Here is a 25,557-nt window from a genome sequence, read left to right on the forward strand (position 1 = left end):
TGCAAGGGGTGAGTCATAAAGCAAATGAGCTTGTGTGTCATGGCCAGGGAAGAAGTAGAGGCCATATAAATAGCACACAAACCCTAGAACCATGACAGTCGACCACATTTGCAAATCACCAGGTAAGGGTGAAGCAAGAATAAGCAACAGTTCATCCAGTTCATAACCAAGAACAGAAACCAACACAACCAACTTAGCCACCAGGAATCATGGTGACCTGAGAAGATCAACCAGAGATTGGAGGTGAAGGGCTGTGCACAACAGAAACCCCAAGTCTACATCAACCAAATATTTCACACTAGGAGCTGGAACAAGGTATACCAAGTTCCTGGACAGATCCAATGGATTTGATCCATCACATATGCATGAAATAAGCATGGGAATGAGCAGATGCTCATATGGGTAGATCATCACTTGGTTTTCACCAAGGATTACTGCCAGTCAAAAGCTACTAAAAATAGAAAGCATCTAGGTACAGATCTTGTACACTGAAACTAGCACACATGCACAGATGCACACCATAGCCAGATCACATGCACAGATAGCACCAGTAGATGAATTGCAAGGATTAGCAGCTAAGACTACACAGTAAATCCTAAGCTATGAACCATCAGTAACCCTAGATTTTCATCAGGCAAACATATTGGCATTCATATTAAGTATGATTCCCAAATATGCAAGCAAAGGTTGAGTAGCCACAAGATCCAACTAAATAGGTGAGCAACCAATCAGTAGCAAAGCTACTGAGGTCACATCACACTTAGCATCAATTAAAAGGAAGCCAAACATAGCACATCATTATCCAGGAATGGATTCAGATTCAATTGCTTGCTAAACACTCATGAATAGCCAAATCATTTGCAAGCAAATCATTTAAATCATTACTGCATAAGCAGTTCATCATAATTTAATTAATACAAGCATGAATTTATCACAGATCCATGCTTAGCACTGACAGTAGCACACTATTAAGCAACACAATTTAATCATTGCACCATAGCCACTGGAGCAAGTCCAGTAGCTTGAGTAAGCAACAGCATAGTGATGCTTGAGCATTAGCATCACAAGATAATTGAATCACTTAGCCACAGTATTAATCAGTAAGCCATCACTGACATTGAATTGATCAAATGGATCAATTATAGCAAGCCAAGCTACACAGGGAAGTTAACCAACAAGCAAGGAATGATCCAATGGATCATTGGCTTGCATAGGAAGCACTGAAGCATATCACAGGCACCACTGGCACACACACAAGTGTCACAGATGCATCACAGGTACACCTAGACAAGCAAGTATGATATCCCAGTAAGAATAAGCAAGCCACAATCAAGCATAGCATGGCATAGCTAGCTTTTGAGCAAGCACAACAGAGCATGGCAAGTACAGAGCATGCTAGGAGCAGCAGAGAAGCAAGCACAGCATAAATAGCAAGCAAATCGACATGTGCCAGTACCAGTAAATGGTAATTGGGCCATGAGCTTACAGTAAACAGAAGCACAGGCAAATTGCACAGCAATAGCATGGCTCTGCGTGATCACAGGATCACCAGAGAGCAATGATGTCTACGCCCCCCCCTCCTTTTCCTGTAGACAGTGTTGGGCCTCCAAGAGCAGAGGTTTGTAGAACAGCAGCAAGTTTTCCCTTAAGTGGATCACCCAAGGTTTATCGAACTCAGGGAGGAAGAGGTCAAAGATATCCCTCTCATGCAACCCTGCAACCACAAAGCAAGAAGTCTCTTGTGTCCCCAACACACCTAATAGGTGCACTAGTTCGGCGAAGAGATAGTGAAATAGCGGTGGTATGAATATATATGAGCAGTGGCAACGGCACCAGAAAAGTGCTTTGCCCAGGACAGTAAACAAGCAGTAGTAACGCAGCAGTAGTAACACGATGAAACGATGAAACAAGCGGCGATAGCGATTTAGGAACAAGGCCTAGGGATCAGACTTTCACTAGTGGACACTCTCAACATTGATCACATAACAGAATAGATAAATGCATACTCTACACTCTTGTTGGATGATGAACACATTGCGTAGGATTACACGAATCCTCAATGCCGGAGTTAACAAGCTCCACAATTCAATGTTCATATTTAAATAACCTTAGAGTGCATGAAAGATCAATAAGACTAAACCAAGTACTAACATAGTATGCACACTGTCACCTTCACATTATGTAGGAGGAATAGATCACATCAATACTATCATAGCAATAGTTAACTTTGTAATCTACAGGAGATCACAATCATAGCATAAACCAAGTACTAACACGGATGCACACACTGTCACCATTACACCGTGCATGAGGAATAAAACTACTTTAATAACATCACTAGAGTAGCACATAGATAAATTGTGATACAAACACATTGCAATCATAAAGAGATATAAATAAGCACTTCACTATGCCATTCATAACAGTGAATAAGTATTCTGTGAAATATAGCCTAAGAGACCCACACGGTGCACACACTGTCACCTTTACACACGCGGGACAAGGAGTCTCCGGAGATCACATGAGTAAAATTCACTTGACTAGCATAACGACATCTAGATTACAAGCATCATCATATGAATCTCAATCATGTAAGGCAGCTCATGAGATTATTGTATTGAAGTACATAGGAGAGAGATGAACCACATAGCTACCGGTACAGCCCCGAGCCTCGATGGAGAACTACTCCCTCCTCATGGGAGACAGCAGCGTTGATGGAGATGGCGGTGGTGTCGATGGAGGAGCCTTCTGGGGGCACTTCCCCGTCCCGGCGGCGTGCCGGAACAGAGACTCCTGTCCCCCAGATCTTGGCTTCGCGATGGCGGCGGCTCTAGAAGGTTTCTGTGGGTTTCGTCGAACATGATAGGGTTTTCGCGACGGAGGCTTTAAATAGGCGGAAGGGCAGCCTCGGAGGGCACAGGGCCACCACACCATAGGGCGGCGCGGCCCCTCCTCCGGCCGCGCCGGGTGTAGTGTGGGGCCCCCAGGGCTTCCTCTGGCGGCTCTCGGGTGTTCTGGATGCTTCCGGGCAAAATAGGAACACAGGCGTTGATTTCGTCCGATTCCGAGAATATTTCGTTACTAGGATTTCTGAAACCAAAAACAGCAAAAAACAGAAGCGGCACTTCGGCATCTTGTTAATAGGTTAGTTCCAGAAAATGCACGAATATGACATAAAGTGTGCATAAAACATGTAGATATCGTCAATAATGTGGCATGGAACACAAGAAATTATCGATACGTCGGAGACGTATCAGCATCCCCAAGCTTAGTTCTGCTCGTCCGAGCGAGTAAAACGATAACAAAGATAATTTCTGGAGTGACATGCCATCATAACCTTGATCATACTATTTGTAAAGCATATGTAGTGAATGCAGTGATCAAAACAATGTATATGACATGAGTAAACAAGTGAATCATATAGCAAAGACTTTTCATGAATAGTACTTCAAGACAAGCATCAATAAGTCTTGCATAAGAGTTAACTCATAAAGCAATAATTCAAAGTAAAGGTATTGACGCAACACAAAGGAAGATTAAGTTTCAGCGGTTGCTTTCAACTTGTAACATGTATATCTCATGGATATTGTCATCATAGAGTAATATAATAAGTGCAATATGCAAGTATGTAGGAATCAATGCACAGTTCACACAAGTGTTTGCTTCTCGAGGTGGAGAGAAATAGGTGAACTGACTCAACAAAAAGAGTAAAAGAATGGTCCTCCATAGAGGAAAGCATCGATTGCTATATTTGTGCTAGAGCTTTGATTTTGAAAACATGAAACAATTTTGTCAACGGTAGTAATAAAGCATATGTATCATGTAAATTATATCTTACAAGTTCCAAGCCTCATGCATAGTATACTAATAGTGCCCGCACCTTGTCCTAATTAGCTTGGACTACCGGATCATCGCAATGCACATGTTTTGACCAAGTGTCACAAAGGGGTACCTCTATGCCGCCTGTACAAAGGTCTAAGGAGAAAGCTTGCATTGGATTTCTCGCTATTGATTATTCTCAACTTAGACATTCATACCGGGACAACATAGACAACAGATAATGGACTCCTCTTTTATACATAAGCATGTAACAACAATTAATAATTTTCTCATATGAGATTGAGGATATATGTCCAAAACTGAAACTTCCACCATGGATCATGGCTTTAGTTAGCGGCCCAATGTTCTTCTCTAACAATATGCATGCTTAACCATAAGGTGGTAGATCTCTCTTACTTCAGACAAGACGAACATGCATAGCAACTCACATGAAATTCAACAAAGAGTAGTTGATGGCGTCCCCAGTGAACATGGTTATCGCACAACAAGCAACTTAATAAGAGATAAAGTGCATAAGTACATATTCAATACCACAATAGTTTTTAAGCTATTTGTCCCATGAGCTATATATTGCAAAGGTGAATGATGGAATTTTAAAGGTAGCACTCTAGCAATTTACTTTGGAATGGCAGAGAAATACCATGTAGTAGGTAGGTATGGTGGACACAAATGGCATAGTGGTTGGCTCAAGTATTTTGGATGCATGAGAGGTAATCCCTCTCGATACAAGGCTTAGGCTAGCAAGGCTATTTGAAACAAACACAAGGATGAACCAGTGCAGCAAAACTCACATAAAAGACATATTGAAAACATCATAAGACTCTACACCGTCTTCCTTGTTGTTCAAACTCAATACTAGAAATTATCTAGACTTTAGAGAGACCAAATATGCAAACCAAATTTTAGCATGCTCTATGTATTTCTTCATTAATGGGTGAAAAGTATATGATGCAAGAGCTTAAACATGAGCACAACAATTGCCAAGTATCACATTATCCAAGACATTATAGCAATTTACTACATGTATCATTTTCCAATTCCAACCATATAACAATTTAACGAAGAAGAAACTTCGCCATGAATACTATGAGAAGAGCCTAAGGACATACTTGTCCATATGCTACAGCGGAGCGTGTCTCTCTCCCACAAAGTGAATGCTAGGATCCATTTTATTCAAACAAAACAAAAAAACAAAAACAAACCGACGCTCCAAGCAAAGCACATAAGATGTGATGGAATAAAAATATAGTTTCAGAGGAGGAACCTGATAATGTTGTCGATGAAGAAGGGGATGCCTTGGGCATCCCCAAGCTTAGACGCTTGAGTCTTCTTGATATATGCAGGGGTGAACCACCGGGGCATCCCCAAGCTTAGAGCTTTCACTCTCCTTGATCGTAGTATATCATCCTCCTCTCTTGATCCTTGAAAACTTCCTCCACACCGAACTCGAAACAAACTCATTAGAGGGTTAGTGCACAATCAAAATTAACATGTTCAGAGGTGGCACAATCATTCTTAACACTTCTGGACATTGCATAAAGCTACTGGACATTAATGGATCAAAGAAATTCATCCAACATAGCAAAAGAGGCAATGCGAAATAAAAGGCAGAATCTGTCAAAACAGAACAGTTCGTAAAGACGAATTTTAAAATGGCACCAGACTTGCTCAAATGAAAATGCTCAAATTGAATGAAAGTTGCGTACATATCTGAGGATCACTCAAGTAAATTGGCATAATTTTCTGAGTTACCTACAGAGAATTTTGCCCAGATTCGTGACAGCAAAGAAATCTGTTTCTGCGCAGTAATCCAAATCTAGTATGAACTTTTCTATCAACGACTTTACTTGGCACAACAAAACACTAAACTAAGATAAGGAGAGGTTGCTACAGTAGTAAACAACTTCCAAGACACAAATATAAAACAAAGTACTGTAGCAAAATAACACATGGGTTATCTCCCAAGAAGTTCTTTTCTTTATAGCCATTAAGATGGGCTCAGCAGTTTTAATGATCCACTCGCAGGAAATAGTATTTGAAGCAAAAAAGAGAGCTTCAAGAGGCAAATTCAAAACACATTTAAGTCTAACATGCTTCCTATACATAGGAATCTTGTAAATAAACAAGTTCATGAAGAGCAAAGTAACAAGCATAGGAAGATAAAACAAGTGCAGCTTCAAAAATTTCAGCACATAGAGAGGTGTTTTAGTAACATGAAAATTTCTACAACCATATTTTCCTTTCTCATAACAACTTTCAGTAGCAACATGAGCAAACTCAACAATATAACTATCACATAAAGCATTCTTATCATGAGTCTCATACATAAAATTATTACTACCCACATAAGCATAATCAATTTTTTTAGTTGTAGTGGGAGCAAATTCAACAAAGTAGCTATCATTATTATTCTCATCAAGTGTAGGAGGCATAGTATAATCACAACAAAATTTACTCTCCATAGTAGGTGGTACCAAAAGACCACTATCATTATAATCATCATAAATAGGAGGCAAAGTATCATCAAAGAAAATTTTCTCCTCAATGCTTGGGGGACTAAAAAGATCATGAAAACCAGCTTCCCCAAGCTTAGAACTTTCTATATTATTATCAACAATGGTGTTCAAAGCGTTCATACTAATATTACTACCAGCATGCAAATAAGATTCCATAGGTTTTTTAATTTTCGCATCAAACAATCCATGTTTTAAATCAGGAAATAGAATAAGAAGCTCATTCTTGTCCATTATGCCAAACTAGTGTAAACAAGAAACAAAAAGATGCAATTGCAGGATCTAAAGGAAATAGCTTCGAGTACTTACAACGGCGCCGGAAAATAGCTTAGTAGCCGGGATCCGGAGTGTGAGTACCTTTTACCTTTCCTCCCCGGCAAAGGCGCCCGAAAATAGCTTGATGTCTACGCCCCCCTCCTTTTCCTGTAGACAGTGTTGGGCCTTGATGCGCGTGGTTGACGTATTGTCTTTTCATTCGACACGCGTCCGTTGGGAACCCCAAGAGGAAGGTGTGATGCGCACAGCGGCAAGTTTCCCTCAGTAAGAAACCAAGGTTTAATCGGACCAGTAGGAGTCAAGAAGCACGTTGAAGGTTGATGGCGGCGAGATGTAGTGCGGCGCAACACCAGGGATTCCGGCGCCAACGTGGAACCTGCACAACACAACCAAAGTACTTTGCCCCAACGAAACAGTGAGGTTGTCAATCTCACCGGCTTGCTGTAACAAAGGATTAACCGTATTGTGTGGAAGATGATTGTTTGCAGAAAACAGTAGAACAAGTATTGCAGTAGATTGTATTTCAGTAAAGAGAATTGGACCGGGGTCCACAGTTCACTAGAGGTGTCTCTCCCATAAGACAAACAGCATGTTGGGTGAACAAATTACAGTTAGGCAATTGACAAATAAAGAGAGCATGACCATGCACATACATATCATGATGAGTATAGTGAGATTTAATTGGGCATTACGACAAAGTACATAGACCGCCATCCAACTGCATCTATGCCTAAAAAGTCCACCTTCAGGTTATCATCCGAACCCCCTCCAGTATTAAGTTGCAAAGCAACAGACAATTGCATTAAGTATGGTGCGTAATGTAATCAACAACTACATCCTTAGACATAGCATCAATGTTTTATCCCTAGTGGCAACAAAGACAACACAACCTTAGAACTTTTTGTCACCGTCCCGGTGTCAATGCAGCATGAACCCACTATCGAGCATAAGTACTCCCTCTTGGAGTTACAAGCATCTACTTGGCCAGAGCATCTACTAGTAACGGAAAGCATGCAAGATCATAAACAACACATGAGCATAACTTTGATAATCAACATAACAAGTATTCTCTATTCATCGGATCCCAACAAACGCAACATATAGAATTGCAGATAGATGATCTTGATCATGTTAGGCAGCTCACAAGATCCGACAATGATAGCACAATGGGGAGAAGACAACCATCTAGCTACTGCTATGGACCCATGGTCCAGGGGTAGACTACTCACACATCACACCGGAGGCGACCATGGCGGCGTAGAGTCCTCCGGGAGATGATTCCCCTCTCCGGCAGGGTGCCGGAGGCGATCTCTGGATCCCCAGAGATGGGATCGGCGTTGGCGGCGTCTCTGGAAGGTTTTCCGTCGCGTGGCGCTCGGGCCTGGGGGGTTCGTCACGGAGGCTATTTGTAGGCGGAAGGGCAGGTCAAGAGGCGGCACGGGGGCCCCACACCACAGGGCCGCGCGGCCAAGGGGGGGGCCGCGCCGCCCTAGGGTGTGGCCCCCTCGTGGCCCCTCTTCGTCCCTCCTTCGGACTTCTGGAAGCTTCGTGGAAAAATAGGCCCCTGGGCTTTGATTTCGTCCAATTCCGAGAATATTTCCTTACTAGGATTTCTGAAACCAAAAATAGCAGAAAACAGCAATCGGCACTTCGGCATCTTGTTAATAGGTTAGTTCCAGAAAATGCACGAATATGACATAAAGTGTGCATAAAACATGTAGATAACATCAATAATGTGGCATGGAACATAAGAAATTATCGATACGTCGGAGACGTATCAGCATCCCCAAGCTTAGTTCTGCTCGTCCCGAGCAGGTAAAACGATAACACGAGATAATTTACGGAGTGACATGCCATCATAATCTTGATCATACTATTTGTAAAGCATATGTAGTGAATGCAGCGATCAAAACAATGTATATGACATGAGTAAACAAGTGAATCATAAAGCAAAGACTTTTCATGAATAGCACTTCAAGACAAGCATCAATTAAGTCTTGCATAAGAGTTAACTCATAAAGCAATAATTCAAAGTAAAGGCATTGAAGCAACACAAAAGAAGATTAAGTTTCAGCGGTTGCTTTCAACTTGTAACATGTATATCTCATGGATATTGTCAACATAGAGTAATATAATAAGTGCAATAAGCAAGTATGTAGGAATCAATGCACAGTTCACACAAGTGTTTGCTTCTTGAGGTGGAGAGAAATAGGTGAACTGACTCAACATTGAAAGTAAAAGAATGATCCTCCATAGAGGAAAAGCATCGATTGCTATATTTGTGCTAGAGCTTTGATTTTGAAAACATGAAACAATTTTGTCAACGGTAGTAATAAAGCATATGCATCATGTAAATTATATCTTATAAGTTGCAAGCCTCATGCATAGTGTACTAATAGTGCCCGCACCTTGTCCTAATTAGCTTGGACTACCGGATCATCACAATGCACTGTTTTTACCAAGTGTCACAAAGGGTTACCTCTATGCCGCTTGTACAAAGGTCTAAGGAGAAAGCTCGCATTGGATTTCTCGCTATTGATTATTCTTCAACTTAGACATCCATACCGGGACAACATAGACAAATGGGATAATGGACTCCTCTTTTATGCATAAGCATATAACAACAATTAATAATTTTCTCATTTGAGATTTGAGGATTGTTGTCCAAAACTGAAACTTCCACCATGGATCATGGCTTTAGTTAGCGGCCCAATGTTCTTCTCTAACATATGCATGCTTAACCATAAGGTGGTAGATCTCTCTTACTTCAGACAAGACGGACATGCATAGCAACTCACATGAAATTCAACAATGAATAGTTGATGGCGTCCCCAGTGAACATGGTTATCGCACAACAAGCAACTTAATAAGAGATAAAGTGCATAATTACATATTCAATACCACAATAGTTTTTAAGCTATTTGTCCCATGAGCTATATATTGCAAAGGTGAATGATGGAATTTTAAAGGTAGCACTCAAGCAATTTACTTTGGAATGGCGGGAAAATACCATGTAGTATAGGTAGGTATGGTGGACACAAATGGCATAGTGGTTGGCTCAAGTATTTTGGATGCATGAGAAGTATTCCCTCTCGATACAAAGTTTAGGCTAGCAAGGCTTATTTGAAACAAACACAAGGATGAACCGGTGCAGCAAAACTCACATAAAAGTCATATTGAAAACATTATAAGACTCTACACCGTCTTCCTTGTTGTTCAAACTCAATACTAGAAATTATCTAGACCTTAGAGAAACCAAATATGCAAACCAAATTTTAGCATGCTCTATGTATTTCTTCATTAATGGGTGCAAAGCATATGATGCAAGAGCTTAATCATGAGCACAACAATTGCCAAGTATCACATTACCCAAGACATTTATAGCAATTACTACATGTATCATTTTCCAATTCCAACCATATAACAAGTTAACGAAGGAGAAACTTCGCCATGAATACTATGAGTAGAAACCAAGGACATACTTGTCCATATGCTACAGCGGAGCGTGTCTCTCTCCCATAAAGTGAATGCTAGGATCCATTTTATTCAAACAAAACAAAAAACAAAAACAAACCGACGCTCCAAGAAAAAGCACATAAGATGTGATGGAATAAAAATATAGTTTCAGGGGAGGAACCTGATAATGTTGTCGATGAAGAAGGGGATGCCTTGGGCATCCCCAAGCTTAGACGCTTGAGTCTTCTTAATATATGCAGGGGTGAACCACCGGGGCATCCCCAAGCTTAGAGCTTTCACTCTCCTTGATCATGTTGCATCATACTCCTCTCTTGATCCTTGAAAACTTCCTCCACACCAAACTCGAAACAACTCATTAGAGGGTTAGTGCACAATATAAATTGACATATTCAGAGGTGAAACAATCATTCTTAACACTTCTGGACATTGCATAATGCTACTGGACATTAGTGGATCAAAGAAATTCATCCAACATAGCAAAAGAGGCAATGCGAAATAAAAGGCAGAATCTGTCAAAACAGAACAGTTCGTATTGACGAATTTTAAAATGGCACCAGACTTGTTCAGATGAAAATGCTCAAATTGAATGAAAGTTGCGTACATATCTGAGGATCATGCACGTAAATTGGATTAATTTTCTGAGCTACCTACAGGGAGGTGGACCCAGATTCGTGACAGCAAAGAAATCTGGAACTGTGCAGTAATCCAAATCTAGTACTTACTTTTCTATCAACGGCTTAACTTGGCACAACAAAACACAAAACTAAGATAAGGAGAGGTTGCTACAGTAGTAAACAACTTCCAAGACACAAAATAAAAACAAAGTACTGTAGGTAAAAACATGGGTTGTCTCCCATAAGCGCTTTTCTTTAACGCCTTTCAGCTAGGCGCAGAAAGTGTGTATCAAGTATTATCAAGAGACGAAGTGTCAACATCATAATTTGTTCTCATAATAGAATCAAAAGGTACCTTCATTCTCTTTCTAGGGAAGTGTTCCATACCTTTCTTGAGAGGAAATTGATATTTTATATTACCTTCCTTCATATCAATAATAGCACCAACAGTTCGAAGAAAAGGTCTTCCCAATATAATGGGACAAGATGCATTGCATTCAATATCCAAGACAACAAAATCAACGGGAACAAGGTTATTGTTAACGGTAATGCGAACATTATCAACCTTACCCAAAGGTTTTTTTGTAGAATGATCAGCAAGATTAACATCCAAATAACAATTTTTCAGCGGTGGCAAGTCAAGCATATTATAAATTTTCTTAGGCATAACAGAAATACTTGCACCAAGATCACATAAAGCATTACAATCAAAATCTTTAACCTTCATCTTAATGATGGGCTCCCAACCATCCTCTAGCTTTTTAGGAATAGAGGCTTCGCGCTCTAGTTTCTCTTCTCTAGCTTTTATGAGAGCATTTGTAATATGATGCGTGAAAGCCAAATTTATAGCACTAGCATTAGGACTTTTAGCAAGTTTTTGCAAGAACTTTATAACTTCAGAGATGTGGCAATCATCAAAATTCAAACCATTATAATCTAAAGCAATGGGATCATCATCCCCAATGTTGGAAAAATTTCAGCAGCTTTATCACTGTGCAGTTTCAGTGATTTTAGCAGTTTCAGGCAGTTTTTCGTGCTTTGCATTAGAAGTGGAAACATTGCTAACACCAATTCTTTTATTAGTATTAGTAGGGGGTGCAGCAACATGTGTAGCATTAGCATTACTAGTGGTGGTAATAGTCCAAACTTTAGCTACATTCTTCTCTTTAGCTAGTTTTTCATTTTCTTCTCTATCCCACCTAGCACGCAGTTCAGCCATTAATCTTATATTCTCATTAATTCTAACTTGAATGGAATTTGCTGTAGTAACAATTTTATTATGATGATTTTCATTAGGCAAAACTTTTGATTTCAAAAGATCAACATCAGCAGCAAGACTATCGACTTTAGAAGCAAGTATATCAATTTTCCCAAGCTTTTCTTCAACAGATTTGTTAAAAGCAGTTTGCGTACAAATAAATTCTTTAAGCATGGCTTCAAGTCCAGGGGGTGAACTCCTATTATTGTTGTAAGAATTCCCATAAGAATTACCATAGCCGTTGCCATTATTATAAGGATATGGCCTATAGTTGTTACTAGAATTGTTCCGGTAAGCATTGTTGTTGAAATTATTATTTTTAATGAAGTTTACATCAACATGTTCTTCTTGTGCAACCAATGAAGCTAACGGAACATTATTAGGATCAATATTAGTCCTATCATTCACAAGCATAGACATAATAGCATCAATCTTATCACTCAAGGAAGAGGTTTCTTCGACAGAATTTACCTTCTTACCTTGTGGAGCTCTTTCCGTGTGCCATTCAGAGTAGTTGATCATCATATTATCAAGAAGCTTTGTTGCTTCACCAAGAGTGATGGACATAAAGGTACCTCCAGCAGCTGAATCCAATAAATTCCGTGAAGAAAAATTTAGTCCTGCATAGAAGGTTTGGATGATCATCCAAGTAGTCAGTCCATGGGTTGGGCAATTTTTAACCAGAGATTTCATTCTTTCCCAAGCTTGAGCAACATGTTCAGTATCTAATTGTTTAAAATTCATTATGCTACTCCTCAAAGATATAATTTTAGCAGGGGGATAATATCTACCAATAAAAGCATCCTTGCATTTAGTCCATGAATCAATACTATTCTTAGGCAGAGATAGCAACCAATCTTTAGCTCTTCCTCTTAATGAGAAAGGGAACAATTTTAGTTTAATAATATCACCATCTACATCTTTATATTTTTGCATTTCACATAATTCAACAAAATTATTAAGATGGGCAGCAGCATCATCAGAACTAACACCAGAAAATTGCTCTCGCATAACAAGATTCAGTAAAGCAGGTTTAATTTCAAAGAATTCTGCTGTAGTAGCAGGTGGAGCAATAGGTGTGCATAAGAAATCATTATTATTTGTGGTTGTGAAGTCACACAACTTACTATTTTCAGGGTTGGCCATTTTAGCAACAGTAAATAAAGCAAACTAGATAAAGTAAATGCAAGTAATCTAATTTTTTTGTGTTTTTGATATAGCAAACAAGATAGCAAATAAAGTAAAACTAGCAACTAATTTTTTTGTATTTTGATTTAGTGCAGCAAACAAAGTAGTAAATAAAACTAAGCAAGACAAAAACAAAGTAAAGAGATTGAGAAGTGGAGACTCCCCTTGCAGCGTGTCTTGATCTCCCCGGCAACGGCGCTAGAAATTTGCTTGATGCGCGTGGTTGACGTATTGTCTTTTCGTTCGACACGCGTCCATTGGGAACCCCAAGAGGAAGGTGTGATGCGCACAGCGGCAAGTTTCCCTCAGTAAGAAACCAAGGTTTAATCGGACCAGTAGGAGTCAAGAAGCACGTTGAAGGTTGATGGCGGCGAGATGTAGTGCGGCGCAACACCAGGGATTCCGGCGCCAACGTGGAACCTGCACAACACAACCAAAGTACTTTGCCCCAACGAAACAGTGAGGTTGTCAATCTCACCGGCTTGCTGTAACAAAGGATTAACCGTATTGTGTGGAAGATGATTGTTTGCAGAAAACAGTAGAACAAGTATTGCAGTAGATTGTATTTCAGTAAAGAGAATTGGACCGGGGTCCACAGTTCACTAGAGGTGTCTCTCCCATAAGACAAACAGCATGTTGGGTGAACAAATTACAGTTAGGCAATTGACAAATAAAGAGAGCATGACCATGCACATACATATCATGATGAGTATAGTGAGATTTAATTGGGCATTACGACAAAGTACATAGACCGCCATCCAACTGCATCTATGCCTAAAAAGTCCACCTTCAGGTTATCATCCGAACCCCCTCCAGTATTAAGTTGCAAAGCAACAGACAATTGCATTAAGTATGGTGCGTAATGTAATCAACAACTACATCCTTAGACATAGCATCAATGTTTTATCCCTAGTGGCAACAGCACAACACAACCTTAGAACTTTCTCACATCGTCCTGTGTCAATGCAGGCATGAACCCACTATCGAGCATAAGTACTCCCTCTTGGAGTTACAAGCATCTACTTGGCCAGAGCATCTACTAGTAACGGAAAGCATGCAAGATCATAAACAACACATAAGCATAACTTTGATAATCAACATAACAAGTATTCTCTATTCATCGGATCCCAACAAACGCAACATATAGAATTACAGATAGATGATCTTGATCATGTTAGGCAGCTCACAAGATCCGACAATGATAGCACAATGGGGAGAAGACAACCATCTAGCTACTGCTATGGACCCATGGTCCAGGGGTAGACTACTCACACATCACACCGGAGGCGACCATGGCGGCGTAGAGTCCTCCGGGAGATGATTCCCCTCCCGCAGGTGCCGGAGGCGATCTCTGGATCCCCGAGATGGGATCGGCGTTGGCGGCGTCTCCGGAAGGTTTTCCGTATCGTGGCTCTCGTGACCGGGGGTTTCGTCACGGAGGCTATTTGTAGGCGGAAGGGCAGGTCAAGAGGCGGCACGGGGGCCCCACACCACAGGGCCGCGCGGCCAAGGGGGCCGCGCCGCCCTAGGGTGTGGCCCCCTCGTGGCCCCTCTTCGTCTCTCCTTCGGACGTCTGGAAGCTTCGTGGAAAAATAGGCCCCTGGGCTTTGATTTCGTCCAATTCCGAGAATATTTCCTTACTAGGATTTCTGAAACCAAAAACAGCAGAAAACAAGAATCGGCACTTCGGCATCTTGTTAATAGGTTAGTTCCAGAAAATGCACGAATATGACATAAAGTGTGCATAAAACATGTAGATAACATCAATAATGTGGCATGGAACATAAGAAATTATCGATACGTCGGAGACGTATCAGGCCTCCAAGAGCAGAGGTTTGTAGAACAGCAGCAAGTTTTCCCTTAAGTGGATCACCCAAGGTTTATCGAACTCAGGGAGGAAGAGGTCAAAGATATCCCTCTCATGCAACCCTGCAACCACAAAGCAAGAAGTCTCTTGTGTCCCCAACACACCTAATAGGTGCACTAGTTCGGCGAAGAGATAGTGAAATACAGGTGGTATGAATATATATGAGCGTGGCAACGGCACCAGAAAAGTGCTTTGCCCGGACAAGAAACAAGCGGTAGTAACGCAGCAGTAGTAACACGAAGAATGATAAACAAGCAGCGATAGCAGTATTTAGGAACAAGGCCTAGGGATCAGACTTTCACTAGTGGACACTCTCAACATTGATCACATAACAGAATAGATAAATACATACTCTACACTATTGTTGGATGATGAACACATTGCGTAGGATTACACGAATCCTCAATGCCGGAGTTAACAAGCTCCACAATTCAATGTTCATATTTAAATAACCTTAGAGTGCATGAAAGATCAATAAGACTAAACCAAGTACTAACATAGTATGCACACTGTCACCTTCACACTATGTAGGAGGAATAGATCACATCAATACTATCATAGCAATAGTTAATTTTGTAATCTACAGGAGATCACAATCATAGCATAAACCAAGTACTAACACGGATGCACACACTGTCACCATTACACCGTGCAGGAGGAATAAAACTACTTTAATAACATCACTAGAGTAGCACATAGATAAATTGTGATACAAACACATTGCAATCATAAAGAGATATAAATAAGCACTTCACTATGCCATTCATAACAGTGAATAAGTATTCTGTGAAATATAGCCTAAGAGACCCACACGGTGCACACACTGTCACCTTTACACACGTGGGACAAGGAGTCTCCGGAGATCACATGAGTAAAATTCACTTGACTAGCATAACGACATCTAGATTACAAGCATCATCATATGAATCTCAATCATGTAAGGCAGCTCATGAGATTATTGTATTGAAGTACATAGGAGAGAGATGAACCACATAGCTACCGGTCCAGCCCCGAGCCTCGATGGAGAACTACTCCCTCCTCATGGGAGACAGCAGCGTTGATGGAGATGGCGGTGGTGTCGATGGAGGAGCCTTCCGGGGGCACTTCCCCATCCCGGCGGCGTGCCGGAACAGAGACTCCTGTCCCCCAGATCTTGGCTTCGCGATGGCGGCGGCTCTAGAAGGTTTCTGTGGGTTTCGTCGAACGTGATAGGGTTTTCGCGATGGAGGCTTTAAATAGGCGGAAGGGCAGCCTCGGAGGGGGCCTGGGGCCACCACACCATAGGGCGGCGCGGCCCCCCCTCTGGCCGCGCCAGGGTGTAGTGTGGGGCCCCCAGGGCTTCCCTCTGGTGGCTCTCGGGTGTTCTGGATGCTTCCGGGCAAAATAGGAACCTAGGCGTTGATTTCGTCCGATTCCGAGAATATTTCGTTACTAGGATTTCTGAAACCAAAAACAGCAGAAAACAGCAACTGGCACTTCGGCATCTTGTTAATAGGTTAGTTCCAGAAAATGCACAAATATGACATAAAGTGTGCATAAAACATGTAGATATCATCAATAATGTGGCATGGAACACAAGAAATTATCGATACGTCGGAGACGTATCAAGCAACAGAGCATGAGGAGGAAGAAGAACAGTGGCAAGGGAGGCGCACAGAAGAGAAGGAAGAGATGCAACACTTACTTGCGCCTGGAAGCAGAAGCTAGGGCATGGCGAGGCAGTGCTCGCGCGGCCCTAACAGCTGCGAATCCAGGGAAGGCGCCGACGTTACGCCGGCGAACCCAGACACGAACCAACACCACCGTAACGAGCACCTGAGGCGACGGCACGAGTACTGCAAGCAGCACCCGCGCCAGATCAACCCCAGGAGCGCACCCATCGTCGGCGAGGACGAGCGCTCGCCGGAGTTCGTCGAGGCGATTCTTCCCGAGATCCAGATCGGAGGCGATTCGCCAGGAGAGGAAGAGAAAGGGAAAACCACGCGGACAGATCGATAGATCTGCACGCGGCGGTTTCGAATCGGTAGGTGGCTACGGCGGGGAAGCTCGGCGATGGCCGGAGCGAGGCGGCGACGCCATCGCCAGAGCGTCGCGAGAGATTAGGGTTAGAGACGAAAAGCGAGAGAGGGCCGAGTGAGTGAGAGCGGTGGGCCGTTCGGCTCCACTGAGCCGCTATGGGATTGGCCTTAGTGGGCTGTCCCATGGGCTTAGGTTATTGGGCTGGGCCCAATAAGGTCCAGGGGGTATTTTGGTCTTTTAACATTTAATAAGAGGCCAGAACTTTACCAAATTTTAATAAATCAAATACAACTCCAAAAATCCATTAAAAATTGGATTAATGAATGAAAAATAAATCTTAACAAGAATAAAATATGAAATGGAATTTAGGAAACAAATTCAAAATTATGAATTTTAAGAATTTAAATAATAACTTGGAATTTAAAATTATTATTTCCTTGTAATTAAAATTCAAGGAAAAATCTCAAATAAGTTCAAATACTTATTTTCAAACATTTCAAAATGAAATTCTAATATTCCAAGTCATTTCTATTGAAAGGAGTATTTTTCCAAGAAAAATACTATATTCCTTTTTATTCCAAAAACTATAGAGGTAACTCTATAATTTCAAATTATTTTTGGAATGACTAAGGAAATCATCAAGTAAAATGGTTTTACTTTGAATTGTTGTACTTTGTGTGAATTACAATGATTAATACTTTTAAATCAATTGTAAATTACTGTCGAAGACATAAATCTTAAACGCAACCCTAAATTGATATGACTCAGCGGGGTAAAGGGATACAACATAAAATAATACATCCATGATTGCATTATTTGGATTTTATAACATTGTCCTTACCGGACAATGATGCTTCTTACAGAACCCGAGGTCCAGGTTCCATCAACTGCATTGAACTGCACTATCTCGCAGTCCACAGGCAAGTTCACACTTGCTCATGTCAACTTGAGTATTTTCTACTACTTTAATGCAAAGCTATATACTTATCATTCCTGCATCGCAAATGAAATGTTATTTTCCAACTATGAATATGACTATGTGGCTGGCAATGGAACCATGGTATGTGTTGATATGGTGGAGGTTCCATTGCAATGGGTTATATCACCCTAGGATTAATTACCAATGCCGTCCAGTGATTCTAGCGCCGTACAAATCGCGTTGACCATGAGATCTATAATGGCTCTGGGAAAGCCAGTCGTATCTTTTCCCTTCTGCATGCCAACGGATTGGTAGAGCCGGCGGGGTGTTGGAGGCACTGCCGTAGGTTGGGATAGCCTTTTTAGATCCCCATCCATTAGTGATGATGGCTCTACGATCTATGAAGGATTGTCCGGAGTACACCATGAGTAAAGCTGTATTATCGGGGGAAGTCTACTGGAGGTGTACGGTTGGACAAAAGGGTGGGTTTGCAGTCGCGGAGAAGGCGGTGTGGGCTTGGATCTTTATACCTGGCCTCACACCAAAGGAAGTGTGAACGGGGGCAAGTCCCTGCGGATGGCAAAAAGGGTGAGATCTCTTGTGGGAAAAGTAACGCACCTCTGCAGAGTGTATCAAATTGTGGCTGTCACTCCTTGTTCCGGGAAGGGAACTGCGAACGCGGCAGGAAAGGAACTCCACGAAGTTCTAATCAACCTGTGAAGACTGACGGGCATAGTTTTCATAATAAAAGCAACCTTTTGAAGAAATGATTTCAAAAACATGCATTGACCTGCGATTTCCTGATCAATGGTCGTAGCTAGTGCATCAAACACCTTTTTATTCTTTTAGAACTTGCTGAGTACCCCTGTACTCACTTTCTTCCGACACCCTTGCTAGACTGTGATCCGGAAGTGGAGGCCATCAATGATGGAGCACCAGAAGGAAGTCACGAGCTGGTCTACGAAGAACCTGATCTTACCGGCGGAGTGGAAGGCGTAGACTATGGGATAGTCTACGGACCAGATGACACGGAGGTGGAGGAGTAGTGACATATCCTAGCATCATAGAGCCGAGCAACGTAGAACTTACCTAAATAAGTTGTTGAGCTCTTTATATTTGTTATGAGTTGTAATCGTACTTAAGTAGTATCTTAGGGTGTTCTCATAGGACCTGTGAGGATACCAACTTGTTAAGACAATGATTGTAATAAAGTATGGAGTGTTATGACCTGCAATGTTTCTGTTGTACCACTCTGAGGGATATGGCAAATTGTGAAGAAGTCCCTTCGCAAAGATCATATCAACGACTTGTATACTACAACATGCAGTGGTATGCTGGGTCACCGCAAAACCACAGCCACTTCACTCTAGTCCTGAACCTAGAGGATGGCCGACGAAGCTACCACTGCCGCCACCATCGGAGACGAGGCCGAGATCGCCGCCGTTGTCGCTCATGTCGCTAAGGAGGTCCCGGCCGTTCCGGTTGCCGCGTAGCACGTGGCGGCGATGAAGAAGGCGAAACCCGAACTCACCACGGAGAAGAGGGCAATCTAGAACAAGAAGCGTGCCGAGCGTCGCAGGGCGCTCGATCAACGGAAGAGGGAGGCCCCCACCGGGGAGGAGCGATAGAGGGCGGCCGAGCAGCTCCAACTCCTCCAAATGGAGGCGGAGGAGAAGGCCATACAAGAGCATGTCATGCTCTTTTACGGCCATAACGTGCTCGCGCAGCTGGCCGTGACGGGCGCCAGCACAGCCTCGACAGGAAGCTCCGGCTCCTCCGTGACCCGACCGCTTCCTCCCCGGTCAATAGCCCCACCGACTGCCTCGTTTGGGTACCCTCCCGACACGTATGAAATAATGGCGACGACGGGCGGTTCTTGTACACGCCACGTGATGGGTCACCAGAGGTGGGCGAGTCCATGACAGGGTCGTCGCCTTCGTCTCTTGACCTCAATCGTGCGCCGGCGACGCACTCCAAGGCCTCGAGGTTGATGCCCATAGCAGCGATGGCCGGTGCCTGCACCCTGTTTGACGAAATGTCGGGTGAGTGTGCGCTGCCATCTTTGCAGACAACGGCCACGGTGCAGGCCCCTCCGTTTTACGCGCCAACGATGCCGACCACCATGGAACCCCTCCGTCGACTGAGCAGGCTCCCCCGCCAGCTCCCATTGACATAGATGAGGACAACATTGGCAATGTCGACACCGTGAACATCGACGACGAGCCGTTGTTCTTTGACGAGCTCACACAAGCCGTAGCTGCACAGGCTCAAGGTTGTCGGGTTAGCAAAAGAACCAACAACTACACGGAGCTGGAGACAAAATGATCGTCGAGGCGTGGTTGGCCATTGGGCAAGATCCACTAAAAGGTGCCAAGAAGAAGGAGGCGCATTCTAGCGCCATATCCATGACTACTTACATGAGCACCGCCGGTACGGAGGTAGCACCAATTTGACAACGAGTGCAATGAGTGCTCCATCCAAAAGAGGTGGGGAACAATTCAAGCGAAATGCAACAAGTTCCAGGCGGCGTATGATCACGTGAAGCGGGTGCCCGTTAGCAGCATCGACGTGAAGTACTTGGTATGATTCTCCACCTCAACTTATTCTTTGGTTGTTTGCGCATACACTTGTGATTGTATGTCTCATTTGATCTAGGTGTGGCAAGCTTTGGATTACTTCAAAATGGTGAATGAAGGCAGGACCTTTGCCTTCCCTCATTGTTGGAAGGATCTCCGGGGCACCCCCAAGTTCGACAAGGTGTACGAGATGTACATAGCGAGCTTGATTGGCAGCAGGACTGCCAAAGATGCAACTGTCATTGACGTTGATGGTGGCTAGCCTTGCTCAAGCTCACTTCTCGTGCAAGCCGTCCAAGAGGCCACAAGTGAACCAAAGCCCACATGAAGTGTGATGCTTTGGCCATGCATTTCGTCGACGCCTTGAAGAACTTGTATGCTGAAAAAGAGGTGTCCACGGACAAGAGGGAAGAGAGGAAGCGCCGGGAGAAGGAAGAATCCATGAAGAATTACTATGATGTTCAAAAGAGGAAGCTTGACATTGATGAGGCCAATGCCAAACCTAGGTCTAGGGAAGTGGAGCTCAAAGAGAAAGAATTTGAGCTCATTGCATCGTCAAGGGCCAAAGAGGTAGAGCTGAAGGAGAAAGAAGTTGAGCTAAAACATCTAGCCGAAGAGTACATGATCATGACCGCCGACTTGACGGCCATGAACAGCTGAAGGGAGCTTGGTTCGAGAAGAGGCAGAAGGAGATCCTAAACCGCACAAATTGAGTTGACAATCTCAATTTGTAATTTTTTTTGTTTGTTTCCTTGTTCAAACTATGTCGCATTTCCTTTCCTGCTCATTCTACATTTTATTTAATATTATTCTATATTATTTTAGATGTTATTTACAAAAAAAATAGCCAAATGGCCTATTTCCCAAAGAAATAGACCATATCTAGCCCGGGTTGGTAAAATGGGTGGCCGCAGCGTGCGACCTAAACAGCCGGGCGGACGCCTGTCTCTACCAGTTGGAGATTTGGGTCCAACCAACGTCCACCCTAACGGACGCGTCGATTTGGGTCTCCCCGTTGGAGATGGCCTTACGCGCGTCAGTGTTTGGCGCTTTTTTTTGTCTAACATTTTTGTGTGCCTTTTTAGCCATGTGTAAATAAATTCAAGCATAATAGTTATCGTAAACTGAGTCTCGGTCACTAAGTTTTATCATGGTTAGCAGTCAACACGATTAATTATTTGCAGTATAATGGATAGTGCATATAACTGCATGGAAATCTTACAGTGACGTTAAGGAATAAATACTTGCTCACTATAGTTGTAATGAAACAGATCATTGCAAGTGATGTACACAAGCAATGCTATTGTAGTCAAAATATCTCAGTTTGTTTTGGATAAAAGTATTTTGTGGAGTGGATCTGACAAGTGTTCAATGAGGTTCTCAAAAATATCTAAAACAAATAGGATAAAAGTTGTTTGTGGAGTGGATCTGACAAGTGTTCAATGAGGTTCTCATTGTTGAACAATAATAGGCTGGATTTCCTGGAAGTGCATATAACCGTACGGAAATCTTACAGCCACATGTGTGCAAGAAATATTTGCTCACTATAGTAATTTCCTAGTAATTACAAACTGATGAAATGCTGTACACAGGTGGGTAATGATATTGCAGTCTAATTCCCTCAAAGAAAACCGGATAAAATGTTGTTGTGGAGTGGATCCAACAAGTGTTCAATGAGGTTCTGCACAGGGCCCTTGCCGGTTACAGCTGCCTGGACGTAGAATCCAATCCAGGCAACCATTGCCAGGCGACCGTTCTTGATCTCCTTCACCTTGAGTTCTTCAAACGCAACAGGGTCTTTGGACAGCCCCAAGGGATCAAAGAGTGCTCCACCTGGGTAATTTAAGTCCCCAGGAAGGTATATTCCCAAGGGTTCTAGCGCCTCGATCCCACAATATCTGGCATATTCTGGCCCAACCTGAAAAATCATGACACGAAAAGCTTGTCTAACGTTCAATGTTATCATTTATAATTATATATAATAGGGGGATGATGTACCAAAAGAATAATCTTGTGAGGTTACGGGATATATGTGGAGTCCTGACTACAATTTCAAAGTGAATACATGAAATATTTGCACTGCTCGATATAGCAACTACTCAAAAAGTATAGGAACTAGCATTATATACATAACAGGTTTATTACCATCAAAAGGGCTTGACAGATAGCAATGACGATGATGCCTTGACCACCAGCAATTCGGAACCCAGGAATCCCAAGGTAATCAAGAGTATCACCCTGTGAAATCAACCCATTGGTTAAAGTCAAATATGGACATAATTAACAAACAACTTATTTGTTTGGTAATACAATCTGCAGGGTTTGTCAGCATGCATGTACATAGCTGACACACAGAAGGTACATTCCATAACTATTCTATCCCAGAGAAACAAAGAAGAGCTCCAAGCAAATGCAAATGCACAAGCAGGTCATGCTACAACACCTTCCAGCTGCGGGACTTGCACAGCAATGAAGATGATACATGCTTGCATTAGCTAGCTAACAGATGTTGAACAACAAGTTTTAGTGATTATAACATGGCAGAAACTATTATCTTAGGTCTCCATAATGCACAGATCTTCAGTTCTGCTATAGGCATGATCTTCATGTACTAAACGAACCCAGAAATGGAAAACATGAATGTAGATATCACACCTGAAGTTTTGCATAACCAACTTTCCACCAGACAGACTCAACAAAATGCACTATCCCAAATATATCTAACAGCTCAGGAACAACCACACCAAGAGCAGCAAGCATGGCCCATCGACAATGTAAGATCTCAAAGCTGCAATGAAGGTTGTTCGTGAGATAAGATAGTTGTAGATCAGCTTCACAAACGAAATATTTACCACTGAGCTATACATATCTTTTTATTGAATGACACTAAAAGCAGATCATCTATTATCATTTATTTCAGTTAAACATACTTGCACCTTCTGTGATAAGGACCTCTACTGTAACATACAAGCATCATGAGAAAAATGGAGCACGTCCATATATTTAGTATTGTACCAAAAATAGCACGATTACTTATGTAGGAACAATTTTCAATGATCTTGCTCCTGCATACAGTTTCCGATTGTACTGAATACATTCAGAAAGATACAGCATGAATTATTGTTAGCTACTCCAAAAGGATTTCTATGCTTAGATGTTAGGACGTAACGTTTGCTGTGAGCTGCATAGAAAATAGTGCCAGGTAAATCATGTAGTGCATATCGGCTACTTTTATTTTCCACCACTACTGTTGTTCAATATTATGCTGTGTTTGATAGATTTTTTGAAGTTAAGACCAGGTGTAATCTTCCATTGGGGAAGACCCTTTCTGTAAACCTATCCCCATCTTGTAGTCTGCACTCAGGAAGGCAAATAATATACATTTTCCTAAGAGTTTAAGCCATTTATGTTTTCAGTCACTGTCTGTGCCAAACCAATCTAGATCGGAATTAGCATTTTGCACATCTTTCAAGTTTTGCTTCAACTGACCACTGACCAGTGACCACCCCACCAAACCCTGTGCCGCGAGAGCATACTGTCATCATCCTACCTACTCAACACGGAGCAATCTCCCACAAAGCTATGATAACAAAAAATCTTGTAGCAAGACAACTATCTGAATACACAAAACTATTGATGGGCCTACGAAAATGCTGAGTTATAAGTCCTAACTATCGGCATTCAGGCAAGCATGTGAATTGCAATGTGCAAGATGGGATCAGATACTAAATATACTACTGTACTCTTTATAAATCAATCATGAACAATATACTGGTTCACTCAGGAATATAAACGCAGAGGATTAGAAGAACAGCAGTGTGACATACTTAAAGTAGTTTGCGAAAGCAACGGGATCCCTGCCCAGACCTGCGATATCGAACCCGTAATCGCCCGGGAACTCTCCGTCAAGATGCTCCGGGTAGTCGTACGGGATGGGGCCGAGCCACCGCGGCCGAGCTCCACCATACCAAAAGCTTCATCAGAAAAAAATTCCACGAACGAATCGGGAGTGTCAGCTGATTGATTCGCAGAAACTAACGGAGAACTGACAAGTGACAAGTAGCGGCTTGGTTTCTGGCCAGGAGGAAAGAGGGCGTACCTGGAACGGCGGGCTTGGCGGGCGGCGGCGCGGAGGGCGTCTGCCTCTGCAGCGGCGGAGGCCTTCCTGGCCTCGAGGCGGCGGCGGAGGCGGGCGCCGAGGGGGCTGCCGGCGAGGGCCTTGACGGCGGTGAAGGGGACGGCGGAGAACACCAGCACCCCCGCCAGCTCCTGCCACGAGGCACGCACCGACACGCTACGGATTGGTCGCTTCCGCCTCCGCCGGCAGATGGCACCGGCGGTGTACGGCACGGAGTAGGTGCGGAGAACGAGGGGAGACATGCCGGCGGTGAGGTGGGCCCCGCCTGTAATGCTCGAAGGCAAAAAAAAAAACGGCTGGCTGGGCCGCACGGGAGGAACTGAGCGAGGAGGGGAGAGAGCGTACACGTGGCAAGCTGCGGATCACGAGCCACTGGGATTTTCAGTACCCATGGTGGTGCCCGAACAAATTTTGGATGCATAACATCTGAAAATGTCCAGATTTACCAAGAACCACCAGTAACACGAGACGCTCCCCTCGGTCGCCCCCTCCAGGCGACGGGGGAGCCCAACCCCAGCCCGCCGCCGCCCCCTTGCCCCCTGCCTGATCCCTCGTCGCCTCCCGAGGCTGCCGGCGGCTAAGCCGTCCGCCGCCGATGAAGTGGGCGGCGAGGACCTATGCGTCTCGGGCTCTCGCACGGCCGTCTCGGAGGGAGGACGCCATGCCGGACCCCGGAGGCCGCCGCCGTCCTCCGCCCCTCCTGCGCCCCTCGCTGTGGCGTCACGCCTCGCGGCGCCCCTGATGCCTCCTGCATCTCGTCGCCCGTCGACAAACAACCTTGGCGCGGTCTGGCTGGGGAGGGCCCGATCTGGGCCCGTTTGGGCTCGATCTGGGCCTGGAGGGCTACGGCCTGTGCGCCGCTCCCTGGCACT

The 25,557-nt window shown here is 43.4% G+C and overlaps 1 protein-coding gene across 2 annotated transcripts; it reads right to left on the reverse strand.

Annotated features, from left to right (window-relative positions):
- Positions 1–22,001: 22,001 nt before the first annotated feature.
- On the reverse strand, positions 22,002–25,021 carry LOC127300580 (chlorophyll a-b binding protein 7, chloroplastic). 2 transcript variants are annotated; one of them, XM_051330711.2, is made up of 5 exons: positions 24,647–25,009; positions 24,375–24,521; positions 23,203–23,335; positions 22,693–22,785; positions 22,002–22,465 (listed from the first exon to the last, which is right to left on the reverse strand). In XM_051330711.2, the coding sequence occupies exons 1-5, from the start codon at positions 24,925–24,927 to the stop codon at positions 22,169–22,171; spliced, it is 951 nt and encodes a 316-aa protein (XP_051186671.1). In that variant the 5' UTR covers positions 24,928–25,009; the 3' UTR covers positions 22,002–22,168. The 2 variants fall into 2 exon arrangements, with proteins under 2 accessions (XP_051186671.1, XP_071676261.1); XM_071820160.1 differs by lacking the exon at positions 22,693–22,785 and having other exon boundaries at positions 24,647–25,021.
- Between the last annotated feature and the right edge of the window lie 536 nt (positions 25,022–25,557).

This window comes from Lolium perenne, chromosome 5, assembly GCF_019359855.2.
Source record: "Lolium perenne isolate Kyuss_39 chromosome 5, Kyuss_2.0, whole genome shotgun sequence".
Classification (NCBI taxonomy): domain Eukaryota; kingdom Viridiplantae; phylum Streptophyta; class Magnoliopsida; order Poales; family Poaceae; genus Lolium; species Lolium perenne.

Excerpts from the sequence above, each read along its gene's own strand:
- LOC127300580 (XM_051330711.2), bottom strand. The coding sequence starts at position 24,927 with ATGTCTCCCCTCGTTCTCCGCACCTACTCCGTGCCGTACACCGCCGGT. Across the intron at positions 23,336-24,374 it reads GCTTTCGCAAACTACTTTAA|CTTTGAGATCTTACATTGTC; the intron begins GTATGTCACACT and ends CCTTCATTGCAG. Across the intron at positions 22,466-22,692 it reads TCTGTCAAGCCCTTTTGATG|GTTGGGCCAGAATATGCCAG; the intron begins GTAATAAACCTG and ends ATGATTTTTCAG.